General features: G+C 45.7%; 1 protein-coding gene across 5 annotated transcripts in view; it reads left to right on the top strand.

Moving 5' to 3' along the window:
• The window catches only part of meis2a (Meis homeobox 2a), an 81,474-nt gene that overhangs the window by 52,440 nt on the left and 4,434 nt on the right, over nt 1–24,600 (top strand). For 2 of the 5 annotated variants that reach the window (XM_023409569.2, XM_023409570.2), the window contains exons 9-11: nt 3,433–3,509; nt 21,327–21,385; nt 23,211–23,321. In XM_023409569.2, the coding sequence (XP_023265337.1) occupies nt 3,433–3,509; nt 21,327–21,385; nt 23,211–23,321 (247 nt within the window). Of the gene's footprint in view, nt 1–3,432; nt 3,510–21,326; nt 21,386–23,210; nt 23,322–23,850; nt 23,931–24,600 lie in introns of those variants that run through there. The other 3 variants (XM_023409572.2, XM_023409573.2, XM_023409571.2) reach the window with 3 other exon arrangements.

Raw genomic sequence — 24,600 nt, forward strand, 5'->3', positions numbered from 1 at the left:
GCTTTAGCGTAATTAACAGGCCTGTTTCGATTGGTGACTGGCGCTGCCCAGACAACAACCTGAAGCTGCTCATTTCTGGCTCTGATTATTTATAGACTAGGCTGTTTTACGTTTTGCGGTCAATCCTCTTTTAATGATATTGGTCTTGGTGTTTGTAACTGAACATATTGAGCGGATCCAAAGCTAGTGGGGAGATTATCAATACCATCTTTGATCTTGCTCTGTGTTTGTGTTTCATCAATTAAATAACCATGTCGTACTGTCTCCTGAGGGCAGAGAAGGACATCTCCAGGAAGAAACACATTAGAACAGATTTAGAAGTCTGAGTTTCTGTGGGGTTTTTTTTCATTTATTTTATATTTATTCACAGATTCATCTCACGTTAACTCATTTCATATCAGATTTATTTCTGCTCATTGGGTGATTTACTAACATATTTTTTTACTGAGGCAATTAACATTAAGAGGTTACTCAGAGGTCTAAAAAGCCGTTCTCCAATTTCACGGCTCCTGCAGCCTTGTAACCACTAGGCCCACCTACTTCTCATGTCAATGTGTGTTTGTGTGTATGTGTGTGTGTGTGTGTGTGTGTGTGTGTGTGTGTGTGTGTTTGTGTGTATGTGTGTCGCCATCGCCACCACACACCATTTTCTGTAGCTGAGATTTCAGAGCGCCATGCTTTAAGGAAAGCTGCCACAACGTAAAGTGTGGGTGGCCTGCAGTTGCAGCCATAAAGGTTACATGTGTGCGTGTGTGTGTGCTGGGGAGGGGGATCAGCAAGAAAGGCAAGCGAAAGAGTTGAGGACGGATGAAGAGAGGATGACGAAATGTTATATACAATCATACAGTATGTGTATATTTATAAGTTTGCCTCTCTGTGTGCGTGCTTGGCTTATGTGCAAACGCATGCAAGTAAAGGGTTGCAGGAGAGGGGGGTGATCTAGTCTGACACAATGAGGCAAAGAGTGGGGGGAATGAGTGAGGGCTGAGAAGGGTATAGGCAGAACTAAATAGGATTTTTTTTTTTTTTTTTGTGTCGTGTCTATGTGGTCGGAGTAAATCTCCTTACTCAGGGGTTTTGTGTGCGAGAGGGGCTTTAACGTCCCTACTCTCCTTGATGAGACATCTTTCTTGTTTGTTCAAACCATTCATTACGTGGTGGCTGCTGGACGAGCTACGCCGCTGGCCGGTGTATTTATCACCGGGCTAGAGCGCGCTCTGGCTGACAGCAGGCGATTGATGACCGGGTCTGGGCCAGAGACGCTGAGGAAGCCTTAATACAATGTAAATGACCCACTCTCATTTCCAATCTAGACTGCACCTCTCCCCACACCTCCATACCACATCATCTTTGGCTACATCTGTTTGCGTATGTGCCTGTGAAAGTGTGTGTATGTTTGTGTGGTGTGTGTCCATAAACAAAGAGTGGGAGGGAGTTTGTGTACTGTGATATTTGCAGCATGTTTTGATCATGATCGAGGTCATAGCTGATGTGAAAACCCCAAGGAGTGGAAGGGGGAGGGAAAAAGAGGTTGCACTTCTCTTACATGTTGTTGTCCAGAGCCGACATATACAAGCAAAACAAGTGTATGTATGTTTGTTCTTAGGACCTTGTGCACATTGTGCATTTTCTTGTGCATGTTTACACACACTTTCATATGTGCACACACACAGACACATACACAGTAACTCATAGAAATTGCTCTGGCTCTGCTAGCCAAGGAAATGTCAGCACCTGGCAATCAAAAAATGTATTTCTATACAAGCATTATCATCTTTCCTTTGTTAATGATTTTAGCATATTAAAAGGGACTGCGTACACAAGTACAAATCAGATTAATCCCTCTCTGCAGCCGGGACTCATTATTTGTCCAATCTCAGCCTTGTTTGTTATTAATTGAGCACATTCCTCAAACCATTTTTTCATCTCTCCTTTAATTAAAATAGACTACATTTAGACAGCAGTACTACCTGAAAGGAGGAATCCTCCTCTCTGCTGATATGAAACCTCACTTACATCAATTATTTCAGCAGTAAATGAGAAAATAGTTCTTGAGCAACTGTTATCATTTCAAGTTAAAATTGAATTCAATTAACAGAAGCCAGGCAGACATTACCAACTCTATGAAATTTGCTTTCCCAATTAGTACGGAGGAGGAAAGGTGGCAAGGAAAAAAAAAAGGGAATAAGTCTTGAGGCCAAAGGTATTTTCCTTAAAGGTGAAGAATGTGCGTTAATGGAGCTTGAAAGCACCTGAAAATAGGAGGATTCAAGTGTCGCCTTTTAAAAGGAATGTTCGTGCTGTGATTTGCAGGTGTCAGATGTACGAATGTTTGTATGTGTGTGCGTGCATTTCTGTTTGCACATGCTTGTGTCTATGTTATAACTCGGTGTGCATGCGTGCTCTCTGTCTACAGCGGCTGAATGAAACACATAGGGTCTCATTTGTTTTGTTTGCGTGCGCCCCGACTCCTAATCTGGCCCTTAAAGACATCTGTCACCAGCGATCACTGTTGTTTTGTCATGCTTCATAGCAGGCCCAGGGGGAGCAAGGCAGCCCAAGGTCTGCCATTTATATCAGCTCGTGTTGTCTAGATTGGACTTGACACAAATAGTATCATTGCAGCACTGGTCGCAGAATTACATTTTCAGGTAAAAAATTTTGGCGAGGCTGTGGTCGGAGATTTCACAGCATTCTGTTCTTTTAGCATTAGTCTGTATTCAGCTGCTCTCTATGAAAGAGCCACCACCAGGATACATGCCAGACATTCAAGGAAAGATAAATGTATTCACTGCAAATCTGCACCCACTCATTCTGTTGCCTGGTATTATAAAGGGATTCTCAGACACCACAGTATCTGTGTTAGGCCTGCTGCAAAGTCTTGTTTGTCAGTGTATGCGTGTGTGTGTTCTCGTAAGTGTTTTTTTAATTTATTTATTTTTTGGTTTTTTTGTTCCGTGCGAGGTGCATATGTTCGGTGTGTGCAATATATGTTGTTTGTGTGTGGGCGCGGTGGGGATAGGGAAGGGGGATATCACAGTTGACAGTTTTGACAAACTTGTTTGGCCAGCTCTGACAGGTTTTGCACTGAATTGTGTGTATGTGTGTGTGTGTGTGTGTATGTGTGTGTGTGTGTTTGTGTGAGTGGGTGTACACGTGTATGCTGTGAATGTCTATACTGTGCAAAGGAGGGGCAGGGTTGGGTGGAGGTCACAAGAAGGTGCAGTCTTGGGTTACACAATACAACAAACACGAGAACATATTGAATACATACAGTAACAGGCAACGGCTAGGAACCTGACTCGGAGCATGTGTTCCCTTTCCAGGGCTTCTCTTTACGAGTGCTTACATGCGTGAATATTTACAGTAATCTGTATGTCAGACAGAGGCTCATGTGTGTGTGTGTGTTTCTCTCTCTCTTTGCTCCTGCAGCACCCATACCCTTCTGAAGAGCAGAAGAAGCAGCTAGCCCAAGACACAGGCCTCACCATCTTACAAGTAAACAACTGGTGAGTCAAGATTTCCGCTCGTCCTATCTCCACCACCAGCATCGCTCTGCCTTTCATTTTAAAAAGCCTTCGCCTCCCTCTCCCCACCAGCCAAGACGGCTAATACTACTAAAGTGTGAAAACCGTTTATGTACAGCCCTCCCCATCGCATATAGACACACACAGAGGTGCGCACGTAGAGGTACACACAGACAACCTTTGTGACATTATTATGTTTAAGCTACCAGGATGTTCCGGTGTTATCGGCAAAGTGTTCTGCGGCTAAGTCACTGGTCTTTGTGGTTTGATGCACATGTATTCAGTGGGATATATTTAAGGGAGAAAGGCAGAGATCATAAGCTACCCCTACAGCCCCCACACCCACCCCACCCCTTCATCCAAAACCATACCTAGCACCGCCACTGGTGCCCGCACAAAAGGCAAAACTGCCTTCCACCCCCTCCCCGTTTTTACACCAGCTATATGGTGGATTAAGGTTTTGGTGGCCTGGCCAGCAGGGCCTTTGTAGATGGCTTAGCACATAACTGGGGGTGGTGGATTAAATAAAATGATCACAGAAGCAAAGAAATGATACAGGAATTACTTATCAAAATACTAGCCCAGGTTTTATCTGCAGCTTAATTTTGTTCTGTACATTCTCAGGGTGATGTTCAGATTAATTGAACTGACAGCTTCCTTTCAAAATTCCGGGAAGGTATTTGCACGGATTTCAGGTCTTACACAAACTTAATTATATGGAACCCCATTTTATCATTCTAATTCCATGTAGCGGGGGTTCTATTTACAAATGACAAGTCTGTGCCTTTTATTCACAGCTTTCCTTAATATATTTATCAAAGCGGGTTCATTTACAAAGTGCTCTATCTGTTGGGTACAGGCAGGCCGACATTAACGAAGCTTTTAGGTTTATCAGACTCACAGCCTGACAAGCCACCCGAGGGTCAATTGATTTTTTGGTTCCGTGATTCATTTTTTTCTCATTTTTCCTGGATCACAATGAGAAACATGCCTGGAGAATTAGCCTGGTTTGTCGGCCTTATCTATCAGCCCCCCACCCCTCGTCTCCCTCCCCTCCATCCTGACATACTCTCTCTCTCTCTCTCTCTCTCTCTCTCTCTCTCTCTCTCTCTCTCTCTCTCTCACCCTTTGCTTTCTTCCTTTCTAGCCAAGGGAAGTCAAGCTACTTAAATTGGCCACAGGAACCGCTGTTATCAGACTTTAATGCACCCTACAGTGTGGATAGCATTTCAATTACACCAGTAACCAAAGATTAGCCCCCGCTTGCCTGTTTCATGCCTCGTGCCACCGTTTCGGGACGCCACGCACCTTACCTACAGGAGCAGAAAATTGAGTTGCCTTGCCTGTGTCATGGTGATTAATGCAGAAATAGTCTGCTAACCTGGGAGGAGAGAGAGAGAGAGTGAGAGAAATAGACAGAGACATAGACAGAGATAGATATAGGAAGAGTCCCTGCCTTCCCAAAGGCCGTGAAATCCAAGCCCGGGCACTGAAATGCCCTCGGATCCATTTATAAAGAGGTCTCGCACTGGGTAACATCCTCACGAACCCTGTTTCCACACGCACATGCACGTACACATACACATAGGTGGACACGGGGTTGCGTATTAATGTTACACCAGCTGTGTTAACAAAAACACACCGGGAATCAATTTTCGCAAATAAAGTCATTAGAGGGGCTTAGACTCGGCTGGTCTATCTCTGGTACATTCTGGGTGTTGTCATCACGCCTGACGGATGCTGCCACGTTATTGGCTATTTTACGGTGGGGCACACAGATGAGAAATAGAGAGGATGCTGAAGTTTTCTTTCCACCCTGTATATTCTTACCCAGGCGGGACAGTGAATTACAACTAAATGTGTCTTTGTTCCGCTCTTTGGTTTCTCGTTCCTCTGACCGCTGAGATGGTCCACCCAGGATATGACAGAACTCTGCCATATGAAATTCCTGTTTAAGAAAAAAAAAAGCTCTTCAAATTCCTGGCTGGCCCTTTGCATTGTTCTGTAGTTCTCTTTGATACATGGCTGCTGCCACGTTACTGGCCGGAGAGAGGGAGAGAGAGAGAGATAGAGACAGAGGGAGGGAGAGACAGAAGCAGAGGATGAGTGGGGGGAAAGGGAGGGGATGGCCGCCGTCTTCGGTTTCCAGAGCTCTCCCTCGGGGAAAGGATGTGCTGAATCAGGGCTTTGTCCGCCGGCACAATCGCAGCCCAGCGAGGGCACAAGGGTGCTCTGTGTGATAGTCAATAGACAGTGCATCTCGCTCTCTCCCCTCTTGCCCCATCACAACTCCCCACACCATACCCTCCAACTGACACCTCCCTTTACGTTTACCTGCAGCTCAGCTGTACACACAGAAAACAAAACCTATAGTAGACCACCTCCAGCTGCTTTGGAACCTTTTGCCTATGAATAATAGGAAGCACTCCATCTGGTTCTATATCTAGTGTATACCATTAGCTTGCAGCCTCACCTGTTTGTAGCCCACACCCCATTAACTGCTGATGTTAATAAGGAACAAAGGAAAAGGTTAAAGTCCACAATCTCACCGCACTGGTGTTGAGCAGATGAGGAGAAGGGCTTGATTATCCTGTTAATAGTATGCTCTGTGTGCATAAGTGTGTGTATGTGCACGCTATTCACATAAATACTAATGGGACACTGCTCTCTCTGTATGTACAGAGATGTTATGTGTGTACAGTGTGTCAGGACACCATTAGTTGACCATTAGGTAGTGCGTTTGCTCTGCTTACATTTGAGACAACTGGCGTCATGTTAACAGAATCGGGGAGTGGTCTGGCAAGTAATTGCATTTGTTTAAGATTGTGAGAAAAGGTGAGGGCCATGTCACACACGGCATTCTGGGATAGTGAAGTAGGTGAAACGGCAGACTCAGGTGTCTGTACGCTGGAAAAGCGTTTACAGTTTACAGTATCTAGCGGTTGTATTTGCCTGCCTCAGCAGCTCCTGGTGTCCTGCTATCAGTCTGGGCTAAATGAGGCCTGACCGAATCATTTCATGTCTCAGCGTCAGACCCAGCACGATGTGCCCTCACTCACTGCCATAAACACACACACCAACTATCATGCCGTTATTTACCACTGCAGCAACGCACGCACGTACGCGCATATAACCGTACGCTTGCAGGGCTGTTACATGGGACCGAGGGATGACGCCAATGACAGATGACTGAGAGAAGCAGCATCTAAAAAAAGGAAGGAAATCGTCGGCTCATTATTCCCTCATCTCACAGGCAGCCAGTTGGTCATTTCCATGGCAGACAGAGAGAGAGGAGAGAGGCAGAGCAAGTCGGAGAGCGAATATGTCAGTTCTTGGCATCTCTGATGACTGACTGCTGTGCCACTGGAGCACTAATAACAATAAAGAGGGCACTAAGCCACACTCTATTTTTACTTCTCTGCCTCCTCTCTACAGCCCAGGGGGGAATACATGCATAGACACGTACACACACAGGCACACACACACACACACACACACACACACACACACACACACACACACACACACACACAGGAGAGAAGCTTTAATTAGCGGCAGAAAGGAATACAATGAGTGAGTTATTAAGACACAGGGGCGGATCGCAGCCAACCTTTGCCCCCTGTCGGATCACAGGTCACATGATAAGGGAAGGATATCCGCCAGACAACGGCGCCAAGTGGCCTGTGCCCACAGAGGAGCTGAAATAGGCTCAATCTCTCCAGCCACGCAGGGCAGGGCATGGTGCACTGATTGTGTTTGTTTTATCTCTCTTTTTGAGAATCCCTCTCACCAGGAGGACAAACTCCACTAATAATAGACAGTCGTCATATCACACCATATACATCTCTATTTACATACATTTAGGTTTTAGATATTTAATCCTATTATTTAGAGACTTAGCAACGCTAGAAGCTCATAAGAAGCTCATGAGTCTAGACTTACAAAATAACAGTACATGTAAACAATGTGTTAGTGCCAAGGTGTCCCAGAAAGATGAATAAGAAAGGTGTGAAATAAACATAGATAATACCTGAGCTGCAGAGAACAGATTCTACAGTTAAAAAAGACATACTCTTCATCAGTCATTACGCTCACATGCCTTTACAAGTTCTGCCTATCTATTTAGAATCCACATTCTGATCCCGCTCTAGCACAGCATACAGATAAACTGAGTTTAGCCAGCATATACTCTGAACTGACTGCTCTGTGGCTTTCTTCACAGCATGTTCCCCATTTCCATTCATATCCTCTTTTTTTTTTTTTTTCCCCTCTCACTCCCTCCATGGTTCCCTCCAGACTTCTCAGAGTTTAAACCATCCAGCAGAGGTACAGAGAGGCGGTACAGCAGGTTCACATGCAAAATGTTATTAACAGTAAAGCACATTTGTTTGTAGTGTCTGAGAACAAAAAAAAAAAAAGAAGAAAAGCCATAGCCAAAGCCAAATTTGTTCCTCCACTTAGCAAAGCGTTTTCCACCCCTCTCTCTCAGTCCAATGAGACACTTAGAAATACTGGCTTTTATGATTTTTTATGATTTTTTATGATCCTCTGGTTTGGCGGGCGAGCCCATTATGAAATGCAAAATAATAACCAATATTTTCCAAATGTAACATAAAGCTATGAAACCGGCCCAGCTGCCCCTGTTTTTTCCACACTCTTTATAAGTATTTAAGTCTTATGAATCTCACACAGAGGCTTTTGAGGTCCTTTCCCCCGCTCCCTGCTCTCCTCCATATCACTGCCTATTGCCTATTGCTTGTCTGTCCCTTCCTTTCTGCCACATTGGTGGGCTAGTTGACTGAAGTTGCTGGTTATCTGTCTAACTTTGACCCAGATGGAAATGTCAGGCCTTTTTTTGGCTGCAACCAGGGACTCCCGGCAGTGGCCATCTTATGCCCCTGGCTTTCTAAATATACAGCTGGAGTGTGGACAGGGTTGCGGCTGTGTGTGTGTGTGTTTGTGTTTGTGTTTGTGTATGTGTGTGTGTGTGTGTGTGTGTGTATCTCTCTGGTGTGTCTGTGTGCGCGAGCGTGAGTGTATATGTGCATCTGAATGAGAGAGCGAGACTATCGGGGCGCTGCCAACACAGGCATCATGATCCCTCTCATTTAGGGACCGCTAATTGGCAGTTAATTAGCAGAATTGACTCTGTTGTCAGATCCCAAGTGCCAACCCCCCTACCAACACCCCCTGCCCGCTAAGTTCATTTGATCTGGCTGCTTTCTTGATGCTGTAATAATAATCCAATTTTATCAGTTTTGGAGGGAGAAACACATTTGGAAAAACATATTTTCATTACTGGCAGAGTAAACGACTCCCTGTTGTAACAGGTTTGATTTTGTTTTTCATTTTGTTCAGCAGTTGTTACCGATCCAGATCCCCGTTCACGGTGCACACATGCCGTACTCACAGGCTAAGCCATGGGAGTCTTAAACAGCTGATGCTAATGTGCGCTACTGTGTTTATGTGTGCGCTCACGGTGTATGCGTAGTGTGTGAGTACATGAGCCCTGTGGAAACGCTCAGAGTGATTAACAGGGCCCACTCCCACTTTACCAGGCACTGGGGGCACATTGGGTCATAGCATGGCATGGACACCCACCGTGGCCATTGAGCAGCCCAGTGCCCACCTCTGTGTGAGTGTGGAGTTATGAAAAACAGGTGGTGCTTTAATAAAACTGGCACTGCCGGGCGATCATGCACCAAAATGAATGTTTTTTTTTTTACTTGTTTTCCTATTACAAGCTCAAGACTCTCCAAGGCTGTGGAATTCTCCCAGCAAAGACGGCATGCAAGGAGAACGAAGCCAGACGAGGCAAGATAGAGAGGCAAAGAGCTGAAAGAGGCATTACAGAGAAAGCATTAGAGAGAGATGGGAGGAGGGGGGTCTTTGTACTTCTCTGCTCCTTTTGGCTCTTTTATTCCTCAACGGCTTGGTTTTATTGGTGGGTCGTTTAATAACAAGGGCTCTGCGTTTGAAATGAAGTCGAGCTGCGTTTGCGTGGGCGAGCCTCCTTTTTTTTTTATTTTAAGATGGTAATTTCTGTACTCGGGGTGAGAACTGGAGAGAGAGGGAGAGAGAGAGAGAGAAAGAGGGAGAACGAGAAAGAGAATACACTAGAGAGAGAGGAGAGAGAGAGACTCAGAGGGAGAGCAAGAGGGTGAGAATGTGGGAGAGGGAGAATTCAAGGAGAATAGAAGGGAGGAAAGTAGGTTAATTTATTTCATTTGCAGGAAGAGAAAGAAGTTAAAAAGAAGGAAAAAAAAAAAAGGTTGGTGATAGTGAGAAAGATAGTAGTAGGATGCTGTTTTCATGAACAAGCAGCTTAATGCATACGGGCAGCCACAGTAAGTCTGCCAGAATCTCCCTGTGCCTGAGGCCATCTGTGAGCAGAATAGCAATTTTATTACTTTGTCATTAAACCAATTTCACAGCAGTATTGTTTGTTAATGAGCAGCCGCAAACGAGCGAAGATGTCACGTTCTAGAATAGCAGCAAGATTTGTGACCCCAGTTCTCCTCCGTCTCATTCTCCCAACCTGTACCTCATTCTTATTCTTCTGCTCTTTTCTGCCATCGTCTTCTTTCTTAACATCCTTACTGTCATCCTTGCTCTCTCCCTGCCATCCTCCCATCTTGCTCATCCCTCCCTTCCTCCCCCTTGTTATAGGGGTCCCTGGCTCATAAAAGGGGAAACTGCTGAAAGATAAAATGCAAAGTCTATACAGTCAAGTCTCTGTTTATGAGCTTCCATTTGCCTTTAGAGCTCATTGGGACGAATGGTTTCTCCATGGGCTTTCAGGGCGTGCAGCTGGAAAGCCTGGGATATTGGCCTGCTATTTAGCTCTAAAGCCTAACATGGGTGCCAACGGCAAGTGCCAACAGAGGGACTAGGCGTCTGAATAGGTGCATAAGTCCTTTGGATTGTATGCTAGATGATGTAATGCATTTTTTGTGATTTTTCAAAGTTGTTTAGAGCACCAGGTTTGATCACTGCTTTTTTTTTTTTTTTTTTTTTTTTTTTTTTTTTTAGTGGATTTGATTAGTGTTGAAGTCATGCATTTAAAGAGAAATCTAACTTAAGGTCTGGTAGTTGTTTGGAATGGTCTGTTTTCACAAAGAAAGCCATGTGCTTCAGCTGCTATGGTGCTATATGTGTTTTTATGGCTAGGCACTCTGTTTATGTTTTTACTCTGGAGGTCAGTTGGCACGGATTCTTTTTGTGGCTTATGACCGAGAGACAGAAAGAGGCAATGAGACAGACAGAGAGAGAGAGAGAGAGATTTAAACTGAGGCCCCAGAGGATCAGACAACCTGACAGAGTAGATTTGGAATAATTACTTTTATCTGCTGAGGGAGATAGCCAAAGGAGCTGTGTGTTAGCCACAGGCTGCTGCTATGTGTGTCTTGGTGGTGATGTGTTTAGGACGACTGAATGTTGTGTACATGTTTGTGTGCATGGTGTATGTTTTTGGAGGGAGGGGGTGAGAGTATGGGGTGGGTGGGTCAGAGAAGTATGGTTAGACTAAAAGGGATAAAGGTGACCAGGTGTAACAGAATGGCCTCGAGGGTGTGTGTGTGTGTGTGTGTGTGTGTGTGTGTGTGTGTGTGTGTGTGTGTGTGTGTGAGAACAAGAGAGGACAGGAGCTCCTTCTCTGGCTGAGCTCTTTAAACTCTGTGAACCTCTACAAGGTATTTTCTCTCTGTCCAGGCATGCTCTTTCTCTCACTCTCTCTCTCTCCTGCTCTCTGTTTTTCTTTACCTCCCCCCTTTTTTCACACTTTGCACTCCCTCTATCCCTGTGTGTCTGTGGATATACAGTAACAGCATGTAAATAAACATGCTCTTCTCTCTTTGCTTTTGTTTGTGTGGTATCAAACTCAACCACCCCCCCACCCCGACCCCCTTCCTTTAAGACACAATGAAAGCGAGTGTTTCTGGATATGAATGGGCGAAAAGAGTTGTAATCACATCCTTAACAATGCTTCTTGATTCTTACCTGTGTGTGTGTGTGTGTGTGTGTGTGTGTGTGTGTGTGTGTGTGTGTGTGTATGTATGTGTGTATTTGGTGAAGCTGTGATTCATGGCCTGGTGCCCTCTGTGGCTTTGAGGTGCAGGCCAATAAGCCCATCATGGAAGACCCTATAAATCAATATAGCCCTTTGTTTGTTTAAGCCATGCTCTGGCCCAGTTCAGGCCTGTTATGGAAGAGATATCAGTAGAGTCGTTGCCAAGCAGAAAAGGGGAGGGACTGTGGGAGGGACGGAGGAAGGAAGTCACAGGACCTCTCCACGAAAACAATCCAATCTTAACTGGAACGTTGCCCAAAATCTTGCAGATATCAAACCCGGTAATTTGCAATTTGGGAGAGGTGAGAAATAAACGGTGCGGCTTGCTGCCACATTCTCACCATGCACACAGAAGCACACATGTGCACGCACTTTGATGAAGTTATCAGAGGAATTAACCACTATTAGGCATCGCTATTACATGCATAACAAGCTGCAGAGATACAGAGGAAAAGCTGGAGAAAGGAAGGGGGAGAACAATGAGGAGTATATTACCCTAATCTAGGGTTTCTCTCTTCCCGGCCTTATGAATATTTATTCCTCCCATTACTGATGATGATGTTTCAATTGGGAGTCTGCGTGAGCATGTGCGGTGGCGAGGGAGGGCGGTGGGAATGCCTTTCCCCTGGTGGGGGGTAGAGGGTGTCTGCCTGTAACCCCCCGAAGACATATCTGCTTTATCATCTCCTTGTTACCATGACTTTCTTCAGCTTCCTCCTAAGGTATGAGGTGAAGGAAAAAGCAAGTCTCCAAACATACAGAATGTATCTGCCATTTGCCAAAAAGTTACACTGAAATAATCGCAGATATTAATGTATAACTCATTTCTGGTTAGGTTCTTTTTTTCTTTTATATCTTAACCTATACAAATAAAACATTTTCGAGAATGGGGTCATCTGTATGTTGGGGTAATTGCTGAACCCTTCTTGGGAAGAATCACTCATGACAGTTCACAGACTCAATTTCAAGGAGCATATTGTGCAGTGCCGGCTAAATTGAATTTGGCTTTGGTGAGACACAGAGATTGTTTTACTTGTTTCGGGCTGTGACATATGAAGGAGGCCAGTCAAAGCTGTAGACAGTCAGTGGTAGAGCTGATCTGAGAGGCTGAGGGCTCGCTTCAGGCCACCAGGCACATCAGAGTCCCTGTGGTCTGCTCCACAGTGTCACTGCTGCATCTGCCAGCAGTGCCCTCCACAAACAACAGCTATTTATATCACCAGCCTGCTGCTGGGCTTTTTAGCCCTAAACTCTGCTTTTGACCGTGCCACCACATGGTTGTTTGTTAGCCTGTGCGTTCGAGACTTATGTATGTCAAAGCAATTATGTGCAATTGAAACTTAAGATTAATTATTCAATAGGGGAAGTCAGAGGCAAGCTCATAGCATTCGACTGATGGCTCGTGGTCAGTAATATGTAGATTGATGTGAGCACACTCACTCACTCAGACACATCATGGAAACGTGTTTGGTGGAAACACTCACTCGCACGCCAGAGACACAGTGATGAGAAGATGATGACATCCCAGTGGGAGGGAGAATCCCTTTCCAAAAACACACACACACACAAACACACACACACGCAGAGAGACACACACATACATGGAATACTGTACTCCACACTTGTCGGGCTCCAAGTGCAGCGGCTCCTAAACTCAGGCATTAGAGAATCTTGACAGTCTACCCACCAGGTTTAGGTGTCACTCTTTAATTGCTCAAACTGCTGTGCAGTTCACTGCCCTAAATTCATGGGTAATAGTACAGCAGTGTGAGGAGGAGGGGGGAAATAAGCGGCAAGAGCAAAGAGAGCATGTGCATGGGTATATATGTTTGGGGGCGGGGTGGTAAAATGGGGGCACCCTCCCTCTACAACCTCCCATTGGCTCTGCTTTTTGACTTCTGCTAATGCATTTGAGATTCAGGAGCATAAGTTCATGTCTGCAGTTGTGTGTGTGTGTGTGTGTGTGTGTGTGTACATGTGCAGCACCTGCATGCTCAGAGTGTACCCAAGCATGTATGTGTGTTGCGTAAGGATGTAACTGTTGAAGCCCCTCTTGACAGGCCCCCTCTTCTTCTCTTTGAGCTGAACCCATTATAGTCTTATAAAGTAGGGAGAAGAAAAACGTTTGATATGAAGCAAAGGAAATAGATTGGCCTTATTTCCTGCCTGGCTGCTGCAACGCAGACACTTGTGTTGCCTAGACGATGCAGGCAATTGACACTCAATTTTGTTTGAAATATCACGCCTCTATCATGTCATTATCAGCTTCCCCTGGTAATCCACAAAGCCGCCCTGTTTGATATCTGACAATAAGGGGGAGTCACAGAGTCGCGGAATCTCTCACTCGATTACCAGGCAGAGAGGGAAAAAAGGGTTGAGAATGAAAGGGAGCAGAAGACGATAGAGCAAGAGACAAAAAAAAAGAGAGAGGGTGAGAGAAATAGAGATGGAGAGATAGTGCAGGAAAGAGACAGAGAGGCTAAAAAAGTCACACATTTGTATGATTGGAGTGAGATGTGGATGGAAACGGAGATTATACCTGCCCTCCCCACAGAGACATACAAAGGAGCCCAATGGGCCTGGCATTGTGGGAAAAACGGGAAATCTGGGCGACAGGGGTGGCACTCATCACTGATTAAATGGGGTGATTTTGTGAGCACACCCACTCCTCTCAGGAGGGCTGATGGGTAGGCTTGGGTACTGATAGTGCTGGATTCATTCTTTCTTTTATTTTATTCTACCCCCCCCCCATTGAGCATTTGAGTGTGTGTGTGTGTGTATGTGTGTGTGTGTGTGTGTGTGTGTGTGTGTGTGTGTGTGTGTGCGCCAGCCTGCCAGTATGTCTCTGTTCTATTTCTTGCTGGCCCTGCATGAAAGCAGGAAGTCCTCACCCACCCAAAAGGTGAGAAGCTGGCTTATGAGGAATGAACGTTACCTTCCAGCGCTGACGACCTCTGTCATGTGCTATGTACTGGAACCTTTGACGGCGGCTCATATTGACATGTGCTGGATGTTTTCAGACGCTCTTCAAACAGCGGAGAACACAGCTGTTGGTCCCTCAGCTCCTGGGCAGGCAGAGAATACCTTTTGTGCACCTATGCACATTAATAAGGTGTTATCTTAAGGGGGGGGGGGGGTGCAAGAGTAAGAGAACAAGGGAGATGTGGATCAACTCTTTCCTTAATCCCCGTGTCTAGTGGTGATATTCAAAAAAAACAGTGTTAGTAAAAACTTTCCAGGTCAGAGGTGCCGGTCTCTAAGGAAATGAAGGTTAATGAAGGGAAATATTAGGGAACTGTCTGGGAGAAAAAGAAAGAGGAGATGATTCCACCCTCCCTCCTAACTTCACAAAACTGGTAGAGCTAGGGCAGGTTAGCCATGCTGGGTTGCTACAATAAGGTCTCTTTCATACAGGTGTGTTGACGCCTGGGGCAGGCTTGGCCTCGGTCCATTCCATTCACCCTGGCTGATTTGAACAATAACTATCATATCTCTTAAAAGAGAAGGGAGGGTGAAGCGTTAAGGAGGAGATGCCTGAAAGCTGTGTCGGGGCCAAGAAAAACCCCCACTGCCGTTGTCAGAGCTTGTTGATGTTGTAGGGAAGAGAAAACGGGTGAGTTTTTTTTTTTTTTTTTTTTTTTCTTAATACGCCCCCCCCCCTCCACATTTTTCCTCTTCTCCTTTCTCTCCCTCCACTTTCTGCACTGGAGTCAGTGTTTTTGTGCCGTAGGACAGAGTGTGGTAAGGAGACAGAGGAACAAAGTGCTGCTGTGTGGAGCAGCAGCTGCTGCTTGCCGGATCAAAGGGGCAACAAGCGTGGTCTTCCTGGCCCAACGCTGCTCTGGAGGTGTTTGACGGACAGTCAGCAGCTGGGGCCGCACAGCCCGCCATGTAGGGGTCAGGCTGCTGGACTGCAAGGCCCAGGGGTGACATGCCCTGACTGGACAGGGGGAAGAGGGGAGAAGGTGTTACATGGGAGGGTAAATAGAGGGAGAGATGTCTATGTTTGTTTCTTTTGTTGTTTGTCTTGCTGTTGTAGTTCATAGAGTTATTCCTGAGATTATTGCTACATATTTTTATCCCTCCCTCTATTGTATATGAGCCATTGAGTTCTCACTTATTCATCGTAATGCATGGCCAGGAGTTGACGCCTGATTTTAAGGGTAAAAACATCAGTAGAATAGCACAGCGCTCCACACTGCAGTGTTCCACCTCTTTGGTGCTGACAGAAAATCAGATGGAGGGAAGAGAGACAGACAGAGAGCGAGCATGCCGCAGTGCTATTGATTTATTTTAATTAGCTGCTCGTTAAATCGTGTCAGTTTGCAACACAAATATATAATTCTTTGTCTGATTTTCCACTCCAGTCTTAATGACTCGTACTCCCCGGGTTTCAGAGAGGAATGACTTCTGCAGCTAGACTGACAGAGCAATGCAAATGTTACTCATATAGGGCTGAGAGGGGGGCGGGGGCGGGGGGGTGCCACAAAAGGGCAATGAGTGGAGTAATAAAAAGGGAAAGAAAAACAGGTCAGTGAAAGTCCATGGAGGAGAGGTGAAACAGTCCCCCTTTGAGAGGGAGACAAAAGCGTGTGGAGGGGGGTATGGAGGCTCGGTGGATGAGAGAAAGAGGGAGCGAGGGAGAGAGAGACAGAGGTAAAACTATGTAAACACAGTGGCTGCCCTAAACGTGGGCCCTCTCTGACGTTCCTAAAAAACGATCTTGCCTCGCTCCGCTTCACATCTGCACTAAATCAAACACGGGAGTGAGGTAATGTTCGCCCCGGCTTATGTCTCTTGACTCCTGTTTTAACTTAAAGAAGGGAAGAAGGGATAGAAAAAGGGAAACTCTGTCTCTGATAGGATGAGCTTGAGGAAGCTTCCTTGTTCCTACCCTATCTCTTTGTCCTTTATCGTCATCCTGGAAGAGTGCAACCCGTGAAAAGCCCCTTTGTGATAGTTTATGATAAATCCACAGATACTGTAGGTTCAGTCTGGTGGCAAGCTATGTATAAACTGTTACAGGGGGCCTGTTAGGACCATGTGAGCTGATTCAATCAGTGTTGTTGACACTACAGTAGATCAGTGTTGGAGGTTCAGTAGTCCCAGACTGCCCCACTGTCTGACCGGACTATAATTAATGTTTGCTTATACTAAACACACCCTCTTCATGGGGTTAATTTGCATGCACTTCCTGGTCAAAGGACATTGAGTGTTTTTACTCCCCTCTGCCTGTCTTTCCTTTTTGGGGGGAGAGGATCAAACTAAAGCCTTCCTCCTTTGATACCAGTGAGTTGTGACTCAATCGCTGGGGGTTTGGAATCTTTATTTCTGTCTGAAGCGGAAGTATGGAAGCAATGAGCTTTAATAGGAACCAGAGGACAGTCATGTTTGCAAGCAGTGATCGGGGATTGAGTTCAGCACGTTCTTGTTCGGATTGTGTTGCATCTAATCTTCCTGTAAAGACAGACAGGGGCCCAAGAATTTGACTGACAAAACGGAAACTGACCGCCCCTGTCCCTGGCATACGAGTTATCGAAATGGGCATGTGCAGGTCAGCCATGAAGGCAATAAACTGCCAACGATTTCTGTGTCACAATATCAAAGCCGCCTGCTTCTCTGTGAACGCTCTAGAGGACTACATTTGGAGCAGTCCGGGCGCTCGTTTCGTGCAGAAAACGTGTTTAATATTTCTCTGATTCTCTCTCTTGTCTCGCTCCGGCTCTGGGTCGGTTTCTTTCTTTCATCACAAACTCGTCAAACGAGTGACCCCACTCCTGATTGGTTGGGTTCCCTCCGATCTCCACAGCAATTGGCCAGCCAAGCAGCGAGGCTCTCTCTCTCTCTCTCTCTCTCTCTCTCTCTCTCGCGCGCGCTCTCTCGCTCTCTCTCTCGCTCTCTCTCTCTCTCTCTCTCGCTCTCTCTCTCGCTCTCTCGCTCTCTCTCTCTCTCTCTCTCTGTCTCTTGGCTGTGCTCCAGGGTAGGGTGGTTTGGCATGACGATTTCTCAGGGAAGGAATGCTGACAACAGGAGCGAGTTACCAGGTGTGGCTGCAAGTCAGTTAACCAGAAACAAGTCTTTTATGACAGATCGAGATGAGGAAGCAAGAAAAAAAAAACCAAAAAAACAGAATAAATGGAAGCACTGAGTGAGACACAGTGGTTTGCTGGGATTTCATCTTCAAACTTCCAGTAGACATCCATAGTATTTGTCAACATCTGTTTGTCTCACGGTGATGATGCAATCAGTTTGTTGTATTAAAGGGAGGTTTCATAAAGTTGAAGGATTTTAAATAGAGGCACATGTTCTGTTTCGGAATTACGTAAGTTTACTCTTAGCCCGAGAGCTCCTCTTCTGTTTCTAACATCCCCTTACCCTCAGTCCCCCCACACTCACACTCACACAGGGTATAACATAACATTGTATGCTAGCCAGGGTATTTAACACCTAAGCAGGAACTCTCTGAAGCCCCCCCATGTGTGAGCAGATATTAGTAACCAGGGATGCCGTGTTGATCCAGCCTAGCGGAGACCCTGTGTCAAGTGGACTCCTGCTGCTCTGGCTCCATCATTCATATCTGCCTGTTATTTTGCTCTGCGACATGCACAGCCTCAACACTCGCACACTAGTAAACTTGCCGCTCTATATAATCATGGAACTGCTTTCTTAGTCCTCCAGACTATATTGTATCTGTGCGTAACACATGTTTGTACACGTGTACAAACACGCCAATTCAGCAGGCATTTCAGCAGGAAGGGCTACTGTAGGCCAATTGGCAGTAGCGCGTGAAGAATGCGCTGACATATACATACACACATATTGACTGACACGTGCGTAAATGTTCACATGCACACTCCAAAGCATGCTTAGCGCCGCAAGTGCAGTTTTTGCAGACTTATTGGCTGGGAGAAACAGTCGTCCACATTAAATAGCAGAGGATCACTGCCCCCACCAGCCCTCTTTCTGCCGGGGTAATACACACACATTCTGAGCTGTATCCCAAGGAATGACCTCTGCACGACCCCCTAACCTTGCCTTTAATTATTTGTTTGAAGACAGCATGGAGTTCCCATGCTGAGAGGTACTCTGTGTACTGCGTGTGCATGTGTGCGAGTTGGTTGTGCTCTAACATTCAGCAGAGGCAGGCCATAATAAGCAAGACCACCAGATGTAGATAATAAAACACGGGTTTTTTAAGCTAGTGTCCCCTGTGAGCCTCCTGTGTTCTGGTTAGCCTACGGACACACTGGCTGTGGTTGTGGTCATGTCCACGGTGTCGATGTGTAGATTTACAACGCGCATGTATGTTTTAGCGAGTGCTTGGGAATTCTGAGTCCCTGTGGTCAACCTCCGTGTCTCTCTCAGGGCCTTGGGTCCTCAGATCCATCCATCTAGCTGTCCATCCAAGTTGACTGGCCTTCATCTCCGGAGGATTCCTGGTTGTGTTGTTCTAAGCACACACCATTAGCAGCTCACGGGTCGAGGGAAAACAGTGTTATCAGGCCTGGCTCTGATAATCTCAATTGGCTTTACTCAGACTGATAAAAGGTGCTCTGAGGCCACCACGAGAGGGGCCCTTGGTCACCCCCCACTCCCTCCAGTGCACCGCTTTGCCTCCTGGTTACTGTGGCAACTTGTTTAGCGTACAAAAACAGAGCCTTTGTGTGTGCATGTGTTTGTGTGAAAAACACAAGAGGAAGAACACTTTTTTTTTTCTTTTTCTTTTTTTTTTTTTTTCAAAGGAACATTTCGGAAAGAAAAAAAAAAAGAAACGTGAAAATGGCACTTTGATTCAGTATACTCTCCAGTACATAGAGTATTTCCTCTGCAGTCACTGGAAACCATAAGGGCAAGTTTGGCACCTGGGAAGAACATTCCTAACATTATGTGTTTATGGTTATGTCCCAGAATAGGTAAGAATGCACATGGTTGTGATTTTGAGCCCCTCTGTGTGTCCTGGAAGGGAGAAAGCAGGACATATATTTTGGCAGGCCTTGCACTCCGAGCATAAAGAGGGAGTGTGATACCTGGAATGTCTTACTGTTTACTTGCTCAGCTGGTTTTGATGCTTGAAGCGTCTTTCTCTCATAAGTACTGCAGGCATTTCTGACAGCAAAGATATCTAAGAAAACTTTGTCCCTTTTGTTCTACTAAAATACTTTCACACTTAGTAAAACTTGATCGTTATTCCTCCTTTAAATCAAAAATCGGGCATTAGAATCATATAATGTCTCATCCAACTCTCTCACTCGCACACCTCCCCTCCCATCCTCCTCTTTTCCTTCTCCCTTATGTTCATATGGATGTGTTTCATCTTTTTCTCTCAGGGGCCCGCGGCACCCCTGCGTAGCTGCACTCTGGATGCCCCCTGGCAAATGAGCACCGCGTCTCTCTTTTCCCAACCGTGCATTTTGTACGTTTAACCATGTCACTTTGAGCCGGGCAGATTACAGGCGTTTAAGTTCATTGGAGAAAGTAAGGGCAGGTATCAGGGCTTCATGGGGGATTAGGAGCCCAAATTGGTTCCAGCTCTCCCTTCCTTCTAATGACCAGTTCTTTAGCCGTACTGATGGTGCCGTGGCTCGTACGTCAGAAAAAGGGCGGATGGGGGCGTTTTATTTTTTTCTCTCTCTCTCTCTCTCTTCTGCTTTTTTGGAACCAGCAAAGGACTCCATCCCGGACAGCTCCAACGTGATTTGAAACCCCTCTTTAATATCAACCACATGGTGGTACCTGTAGTGCTAAGTCCACACAACGTCAAAGAAAGACAGAAGAGAGGAAGAAAGAGAGAAAGGTGGAGAGCTTGCTTGACCTGAGTGGCCAGCTTGCGTTTGACACAGCCCGTGGCATCCCATTCCAAGTTAAAAAGGTTGCCCCTGGCTGGCAGTCACCTCCAAATGACCTCTGGCTCTACGCTGGAAAAACCACAGGAGCAAGGCCGACTGGGGAGGCTTTGTGGAGCTGCACTTATTCGCTGCTGTGGTGGTGATAAAACTTCAGACAGCCTAATTGATGGGCTCGCTGACATAACAATACCTTGTGAAAGCACGGAGTGGCCCATGCCTGGTCCTCATTTCTAGACAGCTGGAAGGGGAGCAGAGCCCCCTACAATGCAGCCAGAGTGGGGGTCCCACAGAGGGGAATGGTGGAGGTGGGGGTGGAGTGATGGGGAGTAATGAAAGGAACCATTTGTATCCTGCACTTTGCTAACTTGAAGCTTACTTTGATATTCCAATGGGTGATAACCCTGGAGGAATAACATTGTTTTGGAGGAGGAACCGTAGACAGGATACTGTACACTGCGTTTAAAGTCGGTGTGTGATGTGTGCAACCGGCAGCAGGAGCGACTGACAAAGACGGAGGGAAGAGGGGATGTGCCACGATGAGGGTTCTTCTGTGCCCAAGCTACACTTAATACTTGAGGAATGTCTCCCTGGTGCCCATAGCAACCAAACGTAATCAAAAGCTTTATTAAAAGAGGGGGGAATAGATCATAAGGAACATTAAAGGTATCCCTCACTGGGTTCCCAAGTCAGCACACAATTGCCCTTTTGTTTGTTGCTGTTTTGTTGTGCGCGCCTCTCTCAAGGACTCGGTGGCTAATGTTGCCATTAAGTCATGCAAAACTGTTTTGTCTTTGTGGTGGCTTGTGATGAATCTTCCTCTGTGTGAATGCAGGGTGATTTAACGTTTGTTTTTCTCTTCTCTCTCTCTTTTTTTCTCTTTGCCAGGTTCATTAACGCCAGGAGAAGAATAGTACAGCCTATGATTGACCAGTCAAATCGAGCAGGTAAAAAAAAAAAAAAAAAAATTACAATAAAAGTACAACCCAACCCAACGTACAGTAGAGTACTGCTTCTCTCCCTTTCTCTCCTCAGCATGAAGACACCCTTTCCAAATCCTTTACTGGCATGCACATCATGCCTGGAGCCCAAATTTTTTTTTTAAGGGGTACCCTACATCCCCCCCACCCCACCCCCCCCCACCCCGAAAAAAAAAAAATCCCTTCTACTCCCTCCTCCTACTCTCCCTCCCTTCATCCCCCTTTTCCATTTTCTCAATGAGATGTGTTCAGCAGTGGTGCGGGCCGTTTACTGATTGACTCTAATTGGAGATTTCCCAGTCTAAGTGGAGAGAGAGGTGTATTAGCACTCTCTCTGTGAATTGCTAATTGGACACAAGAGGAGTGCCAGAAACGCTAGCAGCAATTTATGAGTTATCTCCTTTTTTAAGCTGTTTTGTTTTTAATTTTTTTTTTTTTTATTCCAGTCCAGGGTTAAGAGAGGGAGGGGTGGGGGGTTGCGGGTCTTGAAATTTCAAATTTGAAATTTCAAGACCACTGCATAGCTAGTCAGTCAGATTTTCAGTTAATAGCATCGGTTAGAGTATTTTCAGTCATGAAAACTGGCCTTAGGAGGGAGAATTTAGTTTTCTGTGACGCTTTGATGAAATCAGATCTGATGTTTTGATTTAACGTCTATACAGGGACCATTTCTTTAAAACAGATTATGGAAAGCTACATTTTGTTAATTTGTAGCACATTTATTTCACATATGTATTGTGATCAGATTACAAAAAGCACAAAGTGAGTAGTAAACACCCCACTCTGTGATCCTGTGGAATGATTCAGTCACCCTAAGCTTCATTGACTGTGGCATTACCAAAAAGAAGCCAAGTAATTTGTCTCAGGGAGGGAAAAGCTGTTTTTGTTGATTAGCAAGCTCCCCGTCTTAAAAAGGTCCCTACACACCGGGGTGGAGATTGTTGAAACGAACATGAGCCGTGATTAAAATGAGATGCACTTACAAATGTGGGCGACTCTTTCTGCAGTCACTGCGCTTTTCTGTGGCATATTTGTCAGATATGCAACCAATATGTGCCAATCAACAATCTCTACAAAAATAGCATGACTAACAGCTCCCCCTAATCTTTACGAATTACAGATTATCCAAGATAATGCTGTTATAGCCCCAGAATACACAGTTTTCTACAGTCTCCAAAGAGCATTAGTTCATTAGGGCTGATAATAATCAAAACAAGATACAAATTAGCTAATTGGTAGCTACTTTTGATTCTAAATGGCTGATAATCAGGTAAATCATAATATTGAATGATTAAGCAGCTTTGGGATTATCTACGTCTTTAGATTGTATGTTATGTTATGTGGAATTGTATTCTACCTTATGTTTAAGAGTAGACATGTTGAAACTGTGTACTGTACATCACTACTGATCTATTTGAGAACTGACTGGGTGAATTGCCTGCCATGGCAGAAATTCTTCTCATCCTGTCAAACTGCATGCTTTCTTCTGTCGGTTAGAGAACAATGTATCTCCTGTGAGTGTGGTTTTGAATGACACTGGCTGAGTGTGCGCGCGAGTGTGTGTGTGTGTGTGTGTGTGTGTGTGTATTGTGCTTGCATGTATGCATGCCTGCATGAGGACCTACTGTATGCGTGTTTGCATGCCACACGTCAGTCAATGCGGTCCACAAACATGAGCACAATGTCTTACAGTATGTTTGGGCTGGAGCTGGGACAATTGCTGATTGTCTGGTGTGTTTTCTCTTCTTCTTCCCCCCTCCCTTTTTCATGTCCACGTTTTGACTACAATCAGGTTTTCTTCTTGATCCTTCAGTGAGCCAAGGAGCAGCATACAGTCCAGAGGGCCAGCCAATGGGCAGCTTCGTGCTGGATGGTCAGCAACACATGGGGATCCGACCAGCCGGTAAGTCCGTCCACCTCTCTCCGCCTGTCCCACTTCCCTTTGTCATGCCTGCTTTACTAGACAACAGTCTCACCTTCCGTTATCGTAGATCTGATCAACACTGATCCTCTTGTCTGAAGCATGAGATTTAGTCACAGGCACTGAGAAGGTCCCTGAGTCAGCCACATAAACCTAATGCTAACAAGTGCTACACAAACACTATAACACTTCTCTTTAAAGGCACCCCCCCACCCACCGTTCCCCAGACTGTCTGCTGCCTGTCTTGCTTGTGTTTTTTTTTTTTTCCTATAATCTAACACATCTGGGAATATGCTTCACAATTGATGATAATAAAAAAAAGGGATTTGTGGGATGCAATGCAAAATAAAAACACAAATGCCACTTCTTCACATCTTCCTCTTCCCCCACCCTTGTCATTTCCCATCTAACACTAACCAACCTCATCCTCTCTATGAGTGGGCATCCTCTGACCTGTCTGTGATTCAAACTCCTGCTGACCTTTTTCCTGGCGTTTATCTCCTCTTTCTAGGGCCTATGAGTGGAATGGGGATGAATATGGGCATGGATGGGCAATGGCACTACATGTAACCTCCATCTTGTAAAGCAAAACGCAAAGAAAAAGGGGGAAGTAAGTACTGGGCTCTTTTGCTTGTATTTTACACTTTTGGGCTGTGGGTTTTATTTTATTTTCCACCCACAATTCCCTTTCACTTCTCCAGCACTACTAAACAGTCCCGCTAGCATGCAGGACTGTTTGAGCAAGATGCTTTATGCGGTTAAGGGGGGGGGGGTGAAGACTTGGGAAAAAGGGGGAACCGTCCTGGGACAGAGAGGACCGGACTTGTGGCGCCAGACAACAGGAACAACAACAGAAGAAGGAGGGGACGAAACAACCTGGCATGGCATGCACAAATTTATTTATCACAACAGCGCCATCGCTCTCCCCATCCTGGACAGCCAATGCAAATGTTGGACATTTAGGGAAAAAATAACATCTCCAGGGGAAGGGGCTGACGGGGAGAAATTAAGCAGGCTCCAGTGAAGCGATAAAGAAGGAGAAGTGAAACTGTCCTCCGAGTGACATAAATCTGTCTGGGGAAGGATTGATGCCCAAATTATCTTATATGCAAAGACGGGAACACCGCAGTACATTACGGTCCTGAGCGAGATATACGGGCCATGGGTGACATGGCCGATCCTTCACTGGGGGTTTGGTTTGAGCTGTGTAAAGGGAGGAATGAGTTTGTGTGTGTGTGTGTGTGTGTGCGTGTTTGTGGGG

This window comes from Seriola lalandi, unplaced genomic scaffold (assembly GCF_002814215.2).
Source record: "Seriola lalandi dorsalis isolate HSWRI2012SDOR001 ecotype SW California unplaced genomic scaffold, Sedor1 jcf7180002054398, whole genome shotgun sequence".
NCBI lineage: Eukaryota > Metazoa > Chordata > Actinopteri > Carangiformes > Carangidae > Seriola > Seriola lalandi.